Below are 13,578 nucleotides of genomic sequence, written 5' to 3' on the forward strand. Positions count from 1 at the left end.
TTTATTTACTTATTTTTTTAGAGAGAGGAAGGGAGGGAGAAAGAGAGGGAGAGAAATATCTGTGTGGTTGCTTCTTCAGGGGCCCCTACTGGGGATCTGGCTAAGCCTAAGTTTATCATCTGTAAGAACAGGGATATTACCGGTATGCACCCCTTAGGGCTGTTGTGAAAATTAAGGACAACCCACACAAAACGCCCACTCCGCAGACACTTGCAGGTTTAGTCCTCCGGCTGCCTCCTCCACCCCACTGTTATCTGCTAAGGGTGGAAGCAGAATTATAGAAACTGGAAAATCAGAGCAAGCGTCAGAGAACACAGGTTTTAGTTCCCTTTGAATCCATCGAACATATATAATAAATCAAATGAACACAGACATGAAGAACCAATTTTCAAGGTCAAATAAATCTAACTACTAAAATATACCCACCCCAAATTTAGCATAGCTGATAACTGCAAATTAAAATAAGGAGTTAATACCAATTAGCAAAGCTTTTCTAATTATAATGACCTAATGTTGGTCAAAGTACAGTGAAACAGGCACTGTAATATTTTTACAAAGTTATCCAGTATCAGAAGTCATTAAATATTCATTATAATTTTACCCAATAATTGCATTTCTAAATAATGATTCCTAAAGAGTGAAACCAACATAATATGGGTTTCATTCTTTGGGAACCATTAAAATTTGATATGCATGATGATGTTCACAACATTATTTATAAAGGAATGTAAATTATATACTTTATGAAATGCAGCAATAAAAGGATGGAAACAAACACCGTGGGAAAAACATGATAAAATACCGTCTAAAAAAAGCTAAGATACTAAACTGAGTAGAATCTATGATTATACCATGAAGAATTAATTTGTATAGGAAAATGTTAACAGTGGTTTTATTAAGGAAGTAGGGTATTTTAAGTAATTTTTTAGCATTTTTAGTTTCCACTTTGGAAATATGGGCAGGTTTTTTTGAAAAATAAACACGCATTTGACTACTGTACTCCAAACTGCTTTGATAAACATCAGATCGCCCACTGACACTCATTTCACGCATTCTCTTCCGTTAACAGTATAGACAGCATAAGCCAACCCGCAGCTTCTGAAAGTGCTGTTTTCACAGATTAACATCGAAACGCTTGCCTTTTTTTTTAAAGGTATAACTCTCCATAGAACAGCCTGTCCCATCCTTACCCTGTCTTCATTTCTACCCATTTCCACTTTCAAGTTGAAGAAAGAGGAAGATGGAGCAGAACAACCCAGAGCCTTTATTCATGGCCGGCTCTTGTTCCCTGGAGATCCCTACCAGCTACCTCGGTAAGGTGAGGCCACTGTAGTATCTCCACCTCCAGCAGCCTCACTAGCTCACCCACAACAAACACCGGGGTAGAGCACTAGGCCTTCACTAGTGGCCTCTCCATGGTGTTTCCCACGAAAGGAGGCTAAAGTGCTTTACAGTAATCCACCCACATCTCCGTCTTTAGCAGATCAGAGCAGGTGAGAGAATAAATATTAGTAGAACACAGCCCATTTCTGCAGCATCAGGCAAGGAGATGGACTCAGTGATCTCACTCAGAGGCCATCCTTCTCATCCAGAAGTCTATGATGTATTGACCCAGCAGCCTGCAGCCTCCTAAACCATCACCATTTAGGACAGATAACCCTTTAAGCACAAGGGAACATGTCAATGAAATTGGAAAGAGTCCTGCCCATCTTTGGGGGCAAAGATAGCTTGAACCTCACTCACTGCTGAGTTTCAGATCCAACCCCTGGAGTTCAGGCCACCACGAAAGCATCTGAAGCAGGACTGCTGTGGATGCAACTTTGTTTACCCTGTCAGCCGAGGGCTGTGCTGCTGGAGCCATGCTGGCTGGCTGGTACTGCCAGGCTCACAAAGGGGCCTTGTAGTTCTGGGGCCCAGCCTCAATGGCCTGTCTGTTACGTCTCCCGGGATATTCTGATGTCATGCCCATCCAGCTGCCAAGCCTGGCCAGTGACTCGAGTCCCTCATACATGTCCTCCCTTTTTGACGTCACGAATTTGAGACAAATGACACTTTCCACAAATTACGGGGTAGATCTCCAAGCAGTGCTTCCCTCCTCCCCTTCCTATGTCTCCCACCTTATATCACACCTACTGCCAAAAGACAAAAAACAAACCTTAAAAAAAAAAGAAAAGAAAAATGATTTAAAAATGGAAAAAATAAATATCTTCCTAAAAAACAAGCAGCAAACCAAACACATTATGCATTGCCATTTAACAAACAGTAAAGCCAAAGGGAAGGAAGAGACTGCATTTGGGGTATTTTCACCTTGTCAAGCTCTAGAGGTTGAGTTAAACATTCAGGAAAAATGTAATGTCACAAACCAAACACTGATACCATTCTGGGGTAAACACCATAGATTACTGTAATCTGTGATAAACCAATGTGGTACAAATACCAGAGATTTGAAGATTACTTTTTTTCCCTCTTCAAACCTGACAGTTTCTGAGTTTAAATTTCTCCTTTGGCTTAAGGAGCTGTAAAAGGGTAAGAACAGGAGCCCCAGAGCCCCATCTGGGAATCCCCAGTGGAGTTGGGCCATGCCCACTTTAGGAAGAAGATGTTTTGCTGCCTGTCAGAAGTCCAAATCTTAGTATATGCTTCAAAGCTGGCACCCCCGGCCTAGTGGGTGGGGGGTGTGCTGGTGCTGGGAAGTGAGTGGATGATGGGCCAGCTCTCTGGCTGCCAAGGCCCAGTCACTCCCTTTGCAGAAGGTGTACAGCTGAGGTATGCCCTGCATATAGCCGCAGGGGTCACATCACAAGCCGCAGCGCATTCGATTTAGAAACAGATAAATAAAGCCCTTTGTGAGAATGAAGACATATCCAATAAATAGACAGTGGCCACCTGTCTCCTCTGCTCATGCTCCACGCTCCCCATAAGCAAATTTAGCAACATCTAAATGCTGGGAAATCCCCAATATGTATCTTCAGACCCAATTTCTCTCCTCAGAGCTTGATTTCCAGTTGCCTTATTTTCAGTCGCCCTATTCCTCAACTTATCTAGACAATCACTAAATCCTGTCAATTCTATTTCCCCGCCTCTCTTAGCATGTAGTGCTCCCCTGTACCGTGGCCTCAAACCCATGGCACCCTCAGCAATTCTCTTCTGGACTGTTGAGACTGTCCCTGAAGGTCCTCATGGCCCCCATTCTCTCTTGTCTCCAATTCGTCCTTTCTGCCATTGAAGCCAGCCTTTTTATCAAACATCAACTTAGTCTCTACTTAAAAACAGTTGTTTCTGGATAAATTCTAAACTTTTTAGCATGACACTTACAGACCTTCATACACTAGTCTCAATTTCCCTGTCCAAACCCATCTTCTGCCACTTCTCACTACACCCCATCCCTCAGTGCTCTGCATCACTGAAGCACACTCCAGCGCACTCTGCATCACTGCAGTGCACTCTGCATCACTGAAGCGCACTCCAGCGCACTCTGTACCACTGCAGCGCGCTCCAGCGCACTCTGCATCACTGCAGTGCACTCTGCATAACTGAAGCGCACTCCAGCGCACTCTGCACCACTGCAGCGCGCTCCAGCGCACTCTGCACCACTGCAGCGCGCTCCAGCGCACTCTGCATCACTGCAGCGCACTCTGCATCACTGCAGCGCGCTCCAGCGCACTCTGCATCACTGCAGTGCACTCTGCATAACTGAAGCGCACTCCAGCGCACTCTGCACCACTGCAGCGCGCTCCAGCGCACTCTGCATCACTGCAGCGCACTCTGCACCACTGCAGCGCGCTCCAGCGCACTCTGCATCACTGCAGTGCACTCTGCATCACTGAAGCGCACTCCAGCGCACTCTGCACCACTGCAGCGCGCTCCAGCGCACTCTGCACCACTGCAGCCCGCTCCAGCGCACTCTGCATCACTGCAGCGCACTCTGCACCACTGCAGCGCGCTCCAGCGCACTCTGCATCACTGCAGCGCGCTCCAGCGCACTCTGCATCACTGCAGCCCGCTCCAGCGCACTCTGCATCACTGCAGCGCACTCTGCACCACTGCAGCGCGCTCCAGCGCACTCTGCATCACTGCAGCGCACTCTGCATCACTGCAGCGCGCTCCAGCGCACTCTGCATCACTGCAGCCCGCTCCAGCGCACTCTGCATCACTGCAGCGCGCTCCAGCGCACTGCAAAACTTAGGACCTAAATGGTTTATCTGAAGAGATGACATCCATCCATCCTATTACTTCACCTCTACGCCACAACTCGTACGTACATATCCTTGAAGATCCAACTCAAATGTCACCTCCTCTGTGAAGCTGTCCCCACTCCCTGCAGCTCTGAGTCACACCATCCCCTCAGGTCCCCTAGCGCTCTCTGCATACTTCTACCTAAAACAGCACACCACATTGCAATGTTCAGATGCCGTTTCCCTGAGACCATATCTTTATCTCTGACCCTGGCACATGGCTGCACAGCATACACTCTCAGTGAGTGCTGCTGAACCTATCAACCAGTCAGGAGAGGAATTAGGGCAATGGAGGGGAAAGATTCTGACAATCAGGATACTTGAGCCAAGAGTCCCAACTGCCTCAGAGTGTGTACTGTGGAAATTTATTAATCTCTCCAGGCTTTAGCTTGTCATCTGTTTAATAAGGGGGTGGGGTTATATGATTTCTACGGTCCCTGTAAGTCCTCTATTCTAACATTAAGACTACATTTTCCTTTAAAATCTACTATGAAGAAAGATTCCATAAAACCCTGTAGTATTAATATGTTCCGGGAGTTTGGATGTTCTCCACAAAGGCGGCCAGGAAAATTCCTGCTTTCCCTGGCCACCAGGCAGAGCTCCTAAGGATGGCCAACAACTGAGGCCCCTCCCCTAAACTCCTGAATCCCCAATTGCCTTCTGTTCTGTTCCACTCTATATATTTTGGCCAAAAAGTAGCTTATTAAATATATACAAGAGAAAAAGCATGACAAAAACCTAACATGCCTTGAAAATGTTAACAAATGCTAAAAACACAACTGCTGGATTTTGAAAAGCTGAGTGAAACGGCTAGGCTTGACAATCACCTTGTTACCCCGTACTCTGGGGGTGGCTGGTACCTCAGGACGGCCACTTCTGTTCTCGCGGGCTGAGGAGCAGGGTAAGGCTTGACCATCTCGTGGAGCATCCCAGGGTGCTGGTCACTGTAGTAAAGTCCATGCTCCTGGGTCTTGCTGACTGGGGACATCATTTGCTTGGTCTTGAAGGGGTACTCGGGTGGAGGGCCCCGGGGGTCCAGCACTTTACCTGCAGGCTGGGCTGGGGAGGGTCCCCCTCCTGCCTTGAACCCTTTTCCATTCCCTGAGCCAGGGAGGTGTTGCTTAGCACCATTCCTCTCCAATGACAACTGCATGATTCTCTCACTGAGAGAGCGGACGTGGCCCTGCTTCAGTTCTTTCAGCGCCTCGTCCTTGTGCGCCTGCCCACTGTTGGCACGGTTCACCGTGGGCCTCCCCTCAGTCCGGGACTTCTGACTGGTGCCCCCCGCCATGTAGTAACCATGACCTACAGCCCCCTGCTGCTGCTGTTGCTGCTGCTGCTGCCCCCTAAAGAACTGGGACTGTGCTTTGGCCTCCTCGTAAGTGGGCAGTTCCTCGTTGTTTTGCTGAGGCTGCGTGGACCGGACCTGTTTCTCCATCACCGTATTGTCCACCTGGTGTTCTTGACCCTGCGGTTCCTGGCGTGCCGACTGGTAGACCATTTGTGGGTCTTCTTGAGTGAGATTTTCCGTGGAAGAAAAGTTGTTTGTAGGGTGGGCTGGTCCTGCACTCCCTGTGGCCTGGTGCTGAATGGCCAGCAAGTTCATGTTCTCGGTCGGGGTGCCATACCGCAGTTGTTCCTGGATCAGCCGCTGCAATACTGTTCCAGCTGCCGCATCCTCGGAACCTCTCATTTCCACCTCTGAGATCCTCAGGAAGTTCGGGGAGTGGAAGTTACAAAGAGGATCCTCAACTAAAAGATAAACAGAGGAAGAAAGGTATCAGGTTATCGCCCAGGAATATAGGTCTGTCAGTAAGTGTAAATAATTAACATTCTAACCACAGCAGCAGGTAACAAGATTTCAAATCCACCACCAGCTCCATGTATCCTGCAGTTTCTCATGGAAGTGTTTTGCCAATTCAAACTGTCTCTATACTCTCCTTTCCCTCGCCTCCTGCTTCCTCCCAGGCCCAGCTCCATTCTTCACCCCCTCCCTTCCCTTTAATATCCCCACTGGCCCCTTCTCGTCTTCATATAAACATGCCAAGTCTTTCCTATCTTAGAAAAATACGTGCAAAACCCAAAACCAAACAAAAAAACCCCTACTTCTCATGGCCTATATGTCCCTCTAACTGCCACACTGCCTCTCTCCTTCCCTCCTCTTTTAAATGTCCTTAGTAAGCCATCTCCCACGCACTGCCCTCCCTCCTGCTCTGATTAGTAACCAAGCCCAGTGAGAATTTTCCAGTGCTCGTATTACACAACCAACCCTTCTGAGGCACCTGGCGTGTTGATCACCCACTTCTTGAAATGCTCTCCTAACTCAGCAACCAGGTCCTGGCTCCTGCTTCTCTGTCCACTCCTCTGGCTCCTTTTTCTCCACCTATCTCTTGAATCCTGGTGTTCCTCACAGCTCTGCCCTGAGTGCTCTTCCACCCTCACTCGGCAGAATCTCCTGGGTCATCTACACCCACTGCTCACCTTCAACGACTGACCCACGACCCGCATTCCCACAGCTGCCAGCCGATGGCCCATGAGTCCTTCAAACTCAACATGCCTTCTTCACCCTGAAAGGTTTACCCACCCAACCAATCCCGTATCACTTGCCTTGTTTAATTTTTGCCTAGTTTTCCAGGATTCCTTCCTCTTCCTGAGCCACAACATCTAGTCAGTGACTGCCTGTCGATTCTACCTCCAAAATCTCTCTCCCAGCTCTCCTCCTCATTCCCATGCCAATCTCCAATGTGATTACTAATAACCACCATACAACTACAAGAACCATTTTTAAAGTGCACATGATATGCCACTGTACTAAATTCTCTCCATATATTCATTCATTCCACATGCAATCATGAGGTAGATATTAATTCCCCAATCCTACAGATGAGGAGAGAGGTTTAGAAAAGGTAAATCCCAGAGGTCACAGAGGTAGGAAGAGACAGAGCCAGGACCTGACTCATCCCACAACAAAATATGTGTTCATTCCATGCCTTTGTAAGCCCACAGCACCTCATACCCAGAGCCTTCATTCCAACAGCCTGCTCATCCATCTCTCTGACGCTAGTCTCACTTCTATTTCCAAACCCACCCCTGAGACCCCAGCCTATCTTCCGCACTACCCTGCAAGGTTGTTCAAATAGGAAAACCTAACCACACCGATCCCCTGCACAAAACCCCTCAATAATGAACTACAGGGTGAAACTGACATTCTATCCCACGGTGCAGCAGCTACTGCCGTACCTATCCAGCAACATTTCAGGCTACCACCGCCCACCCTCACCAGCAACCCCTTGGAGTTTAAGCTCCAACAATACCTAAGAACATACATAGTTCCCAGACATGATGGCTCTCTCTGGCCTCTAGGCCTTTGCTCACATTGTCCCTCTGCCTAGAAAGATGTGGCTCACCATGTCCTCCTGGGAGATCCCTAGACATGCTACATGTGATGGCGCCAAAGCTACCTTCTGAGGAAAGCCTTTCCTGCGGCGGCCCAGCAGGCTTGAGCCCACCTGCACTCGCATATACCTCAGTAGAGTAATTACTACAGCAGATGGCAATTATTTATTTACACAAGACTCTAACCTCCTTAAAGTTAAGGATCATGCCTTCTGATCTGGGTCTCCCTAGCACACAACCCAGTGAGGGGGATCGAACCTTTAACCAGTAAAAGAATACTGCATGATTTCCACGAAGTGTAAAATTTCACAGCAATACTAGTAAGTAGTATATTGAGGATATCATACAGCATTATGATAGTAAATGTTCTACCACTCACTACTGGCTTGACCCTGAGCAAATCACGTACTCTCTTCTAGCTCAAAAGCCTCACCTATAAATTGGGGAAGATGAACTAGATCATCTCTAAGCAGCCTTCAGTTCTACAGTTCCAGGCAACGATGGCTCTCTATTTCTGTATATACATAGAACACATCATTTCCCCCAAAACCGTCTTTCTTCCCCAGGCTTCCCCCCCTTTTTTTTTACACCTATAAATGGCATCCTCATATGAGTCAGCCTGATAGAAACTTCAGATTTACTTTTGATCCTTTGTCTCCTTTGCTCCCTACATTCAATCAACTACCACGCTAGGTTTTCTTAGTCCACAGTGAAATGAGGGCAAATAAAGGTGGTATGATATGCTTGCAAGATGTGTAAATTAACACGTACTCACATATATGTGAGCACGTGCACACAGACGTCTCATTAGGTTCACTGTCTTTTACTGGCAAGGTCTGTCGAGGGCTATGCACCACTTACTCTTTTTGGCATTCAAATACGAGAAAAGGTGACAGGAGATGACATTTTCAGTGTCCCTGCCATTGCGAAGACTGCAACCCTAGCTTCCACGCCCTCAGCTGCTCCCCGATTCTGGCTCTGCTTAGCAGTGGCTCAGCTGTCCTGAACAGCCTCCTAGTATCTCTTGCTTCTGGCCTCTTCTCTTTTCAATGCACACTGTATTTGTTATCTGTCTTCCCCTACTAGGATTCAAGCACCAGAGGGTGAAAGTTGTATCTGTTACAGCCAATGCAGCGCCCCGGTGCCTAGATAGAATACTACCCCGATCCACAGAAGGCCTTCGGGAAGCAACCGCTGAGAAACTAACGAACTTCACAGACTGGGTCCGGAAGCTCAACTCTGATCACATCTCTCTCCCTGTCTCCCCCAAATCACACCTCTGTGACCTCAGGCAAACCACTCGGTTTCTCGGAAGCTCTCTCCTCTGTAAAATGGGCCGACTTCATACGTGCCCGGAAGGACTGCATGTGGAATACATTCAAACTTACTCTTTACCTTCAGGGAATGGACTTGTAACTGAAATATAAACCCAAAGTTCAACAGTAAAAAATTTAAATAGTAAAATCAGACCACTGAAAGTCCACACAAGATGAGTGCCAAATAATCGTAATAAGTGATGAACAACCCAAGGAAAAGGTGATCGGTGTGGGTTGAACTGGTTCATCATTTACTCAGCAAAGATGGACCGAAACCTGTGACAGTCAGGCATCCTGACAGATGCCAGGGGAGGAGAGTAAAAAGGTAGTCCTTACCCTCAGGATAACTGATCTAAAAGGCTTAATGGAACAAGCAAATTCAAATAAAAATCAATATTTTTTAGTAAAATGAATAAAAATTCTATTGAAATAAAAATATGTTTCCAGAGGAAAATTATATTTTTTAGGTGAATAATAAAAGGAATGGGGGCCCTGACCAGTATAGCTCAGGTGCCATCCCACAAAGCGAAAGGTCACCAGTTCAATTCCCGGCTGGAACATGTGCCTGGGTTTTGGGTTGGTCACTGACCAGGGCACGTACAAGAGGCATCAATGCTTCTCTCTCTCTCTCTTTCCCTCCCTTACCCTCTCTCTAAAAAATAAATAAATATATATTTTTAAAGGAATGAGGTCTTCTCAAGCATGAAAACTACTAAATTCTCTTTTCATAAGCACATTTGGACCCTTAGATCCTTCCCTAAAGTGGTTTTAAAAATTCCCCCATAGTTTTACCAATCCCAAAAGATTTCAAAAATAGACAGGAAGTTTTTACAAAGGAGGCAGTTACCTCCTTATTGTAGTTTTGAATTTCTTCTGAACTTCTGAATTATTTGCCAAAAGATAACAATAAAGTACAGAAGGGGAAAAAAAAGGACAGATTCTGGGAAAGAGTACAAAAAATATTTAGGAATTAGAGAAAAGTTAGGGAAAATAATGGTATAATTCCAAAGTTCCCACATACCTAGAAACTCTCTGTTGAGAGAGTCATAAATTATAGCTAAATAGTCTGTCAACACCATAGCACAAATATTAAAAATAAGACATCTGCCAATAAAGAGACAACCAATAACCCCATATGCTGATTTGTTAAAATGAGCATAGAGGAAAAAAATTATGCCAAAAGAGCTAAAACTGGGACACATAAGATCACTCTGTTTACAACACAAGTGCCAGTGGAAGAAGTGAAAGAACTCACCGACTTTTTCCCTGATGGTACCGTTTGGCTCCACTGTCAAAGCAGGCGCTTCATGCCTCCCAGCATAGAGCGGGAAGTCTGGGAAAAAGTAACTGGGCTCTTCTAGAATCTGGACGGGACTACTGGGACTGTAACAAGCAGGAGCGGGAACTGCAGGGAAGAAAAAAGCAAAGTGCCCATTAGCGCCATAAAGTTCTCCTCTCCCCCCCATCCTGTGTGACTCACAAGAGCCCACGAGGCATTCTCCCACATTGCAACTTGCACTGGGAGCTCTGTCTTTTTGATTCATAAAATTCCAAACTCACTACTCAGAATTATCACCAGGCCAGCCGCACACCAAAATGACCCATGAAGTCAAAGTAACAATCTCCAAGACCTGCTGAGCGAAGGCACGGACACGTTCACACAACCCGGTGTGGAGGGCAGCGGCACCAGCAACAAAAGTCAAGTCCTCTGCAACTCTGGAGAAGTCACAGAGTTCCAGACAGGCGAGGAGGGGGACAGAAAACAGGGACGTGAGGAGACTGGAGAGAGGGGAGGTCACTCCACAGGACGCGTGTTCGCAGGAGCGTGTCCCAGCCCAGGGCAGAGCACTCAGTCTGACTCTGAGGTGTCTGGAGCCTCACGTGGCAGCATGCAGCTGGGGCACGGTTCCGGCCCTCTGCCAACCACTGGACTTTCGGCTCCAGCTTATCTGCTCCGCACACAAACCGAACTGTGCTTCCTGCTTCAATTAAGTGTGACACTGTGTTCAACCCCACAGTGACCGACCCTGTGATACTACCACCATAACACTGATACTGCTCACAGCATTGTGGGAACACTTCGCAGGACGGTCCGCTGCACCCATTTCTCTCCCTGCACTGGTTTCTCTGTGGGCACCCAGTTTAAGGCTCTTTTTGGCAAAGTAACTTAGTTTACTCTGGGGGAAAGAATCATGCTATTTTTTAAATTTAAAGTCCTTGCCTACACAATAGTTCTATTACGAGAAAAATAATGTTTTTCAGCAATCACTTCAAACTGGTAATTTCAAGTTTGCTAGATTTGTTATCTACCCATTTCCCACAAGGCCAAAGCTAGTAGTAAATAACCAATTATTCTGAGGCCACAGACGGGGATTTACTCATCATCTTTCTGAGTTTCTTTCCTCATGAAATACTTGCATTAATATGTGTGCTCTCAGGCATCACAGGCGTGTTTGGACTAGAGAGAAAAAAACTTCTGACAACGAGAATATTCATCTTATGAAGTTAAAACTAAATAATGTAGTTGCAACTTTCATCTTAAAGATGAATATAAACCAAGTGGGAATGACATAGTATGTGAACATCAGCCTAGAATCACAGGTCCGATGCATATGGCAACTCTCTGTCAGCGTTCTCTTTTTGGCCAACCCCCTAGGACTGCCCTGGAAAGAAACTGTTTCCTCTGGGCCGCATCCTCTGTATCAACGGATCTGAAAGTCTAGGGCTAAAATTAGGAGTCATAATGGCCTAGATCCAAAGGCTGATCCTGACCTGGCTTCTACTTCGGGCAGGTGGAAAATGGTGGTGGAAAATTGGAGAGGGGCAAGGTACAACCTTGGCCATGCAATACAATTAATTGGCTGGAATTTAAAAAATCCCAGTACGCAGGCTTCACCCAGACCTCTTCAATCAGATCTCTGGGGACAGCGCCCACACACTTGTATTTTATAAAGCTCCTCAAATGCCTCCAGTGTGCAACCGCAGTGAAAAGCCCGATGCTTGTGGAGAACAGTACTCATAGGCAAAAAAACAAAAGCCACAAAAACACCTTTCGGCACCCCGAGTACCACCCCCTACCCACTCGGAGTCCGACAGGTGCTAAGGACCCACACACTTCAAGAAAAGGAAGTGTAATTTTTTTTTTTTAACAGTGGATCTGGGTCAGGAATGGCATGTGCCAGCGTGTTACAACTCTGGGTCATACTAGTCACATGACTAAGAATTCTAAGTGGTAACAGAGAGCAGATTGCTAACAAAATTGAGGCCTAAGTAAGGATATATGTGCCTGTGCATGTACCTATAAAAGAGGTAGGAGTGTATGTGTGTGTGTAGATACACACTTCTAACATGGAGCCCAGGGAAGAACTTTGCGCTAAGCTATCCCTAGTCACCACAACACACCCTGTTCTCCATACCCGGGAGCAAGAGGCTGGGGAAACCAAGGGGGTCTCAAGATACCATCCCCACCAGTGGCCCCTTCCAGCTGGGCTCAGGCCCAGGGGCTAAGGAGTGGTCCGATTTTTAAGGGAGCCCACGCCACTCAGGGGCTCTGCTGGCTCAACAGCATATAACATGCACATGTGTTGCCTCTGGGGGCTTTACAAACACTCTTATCATGTAAGGTCCTCTGAACTGAGTAACCTGCCGTCGCCTGTTTCTTTCAAACCACAACCTTGTCTAAGGATTTCCACTCACTCAGCTTTACCCTGCAAGGGGAGAGTGGCAAAAGCAACGGCAAATAAGCTACAGTCAGTGTCCAGGAGTCAGCTCTCTGGGGGTCTCCCTCTGGGGAGGGGCAAGTGCAGCTCTCAGGGGCCGGCCCCGCAGGGAAAGCTGCAGGTCTGTTTGTATCGCACTTGACAAAGGGTGAAATTCGGAAATTCTAACTGGACAGTTCAACATTTCTGCCCTATATTGACTATAACCCATTTCACCAAGAACAGTTCCTTTTTCTTTACAAAATCTGCGTGTCATTTGTCAACAAGAAGAATCTTTGCTTTTCTCTCTATGAGTGTGACTGCTTTTGGCTTGCTTCTCAAGCACTAAAAACTTCCTTCCCATTCTGGTTTTATGCTGTTACTTTCTTTGTCAGTGTCTAGAGGCCTTTAGGTAATGTGACCCTGAACAAGACTTTCGTCCCCCTTAATAGAAGCAACAACAAAGGGCCTCATTGTTGATGGAAAAATGAAGTGAGTTTTCTGGGGGAACCCTGGCGACCTGCTCATCTGCTTCACCTCCACCATAACAACTTACTTCCCTAAGATCAGGCCCAGAATCAGTGACCTGGCCAACCTAGCAGACTCGTAAGTTTCCTTTAGGTGTGAACACTGTAGGACATTCACACTGTCACCGTCATCTGACACTCACACAGCTGGGAAACCACCTGTCCTTACACTCCTCTTCCGGAATGCCACTCGCATGCACAGAGCCATGCTGGCTATAGCTGTGAGTTCCAATTGTGTTTGGGTTCAAGGCCATCTACAGTCAGACCCCTCCTTTAGGTTCCATCAGCCTCGCTGGCCGCTCAGCATCCTGCGAACATGTCACCCTCATTCCCCAAATCCCGGCTAAGAATGTCATCCGCTAGCCTCACAGTCCCCTCCAAACTACTATAAAGTTCTCTCTGGTCA

The 13,578-nt window shown here is 46.9% G+C and overlaps 1 protein-coding gene across 3 annotated transcripts in view; it reads right to left on the minus strand.

Moving 5' to 3' along the window:
• The window catches only part of AMOTL1 (angiomotin like 1), a 147,470-nt gene that overhangs the window by 57,484 nt on the left and 76,408 nt on the right, over positions 1-13,578 (minus strand). For all 3 annotated transcript variants that reach the window (XM_053923911.2, XM_024574650.4, XM_024574651.4), the window contains 2 exons: positions 10,203-10,352; positions 5,063-5,987 (listed from right to left, as the gene is read on the minus strand). In XM_053923911.2, coding sequence (XP_053779886.1) covers positions 5,063-5,987; positions 10,203-10,352 — 1,075 coding nt within the window. The remainder of the gene's footprint in view (positions 1-5,062; positions 5,988-10,202; positions 10,353-13,578) is intronic.

Source organism: Desmodus rotundus, chromosome 5 (genome assembly GCF_022682495.2).
Source record: "Desmodus rotundus isolate HL8 chromosome 5, HLdesRot8A.1, whole genome shotgun sequence".
NCBI classification, from domain to species: Eukaryota; Metazoa; Chordata; class Mammalia; order Chiroptera; family Phyllostomidae; genus Desmodus; species Desmodus rotundus.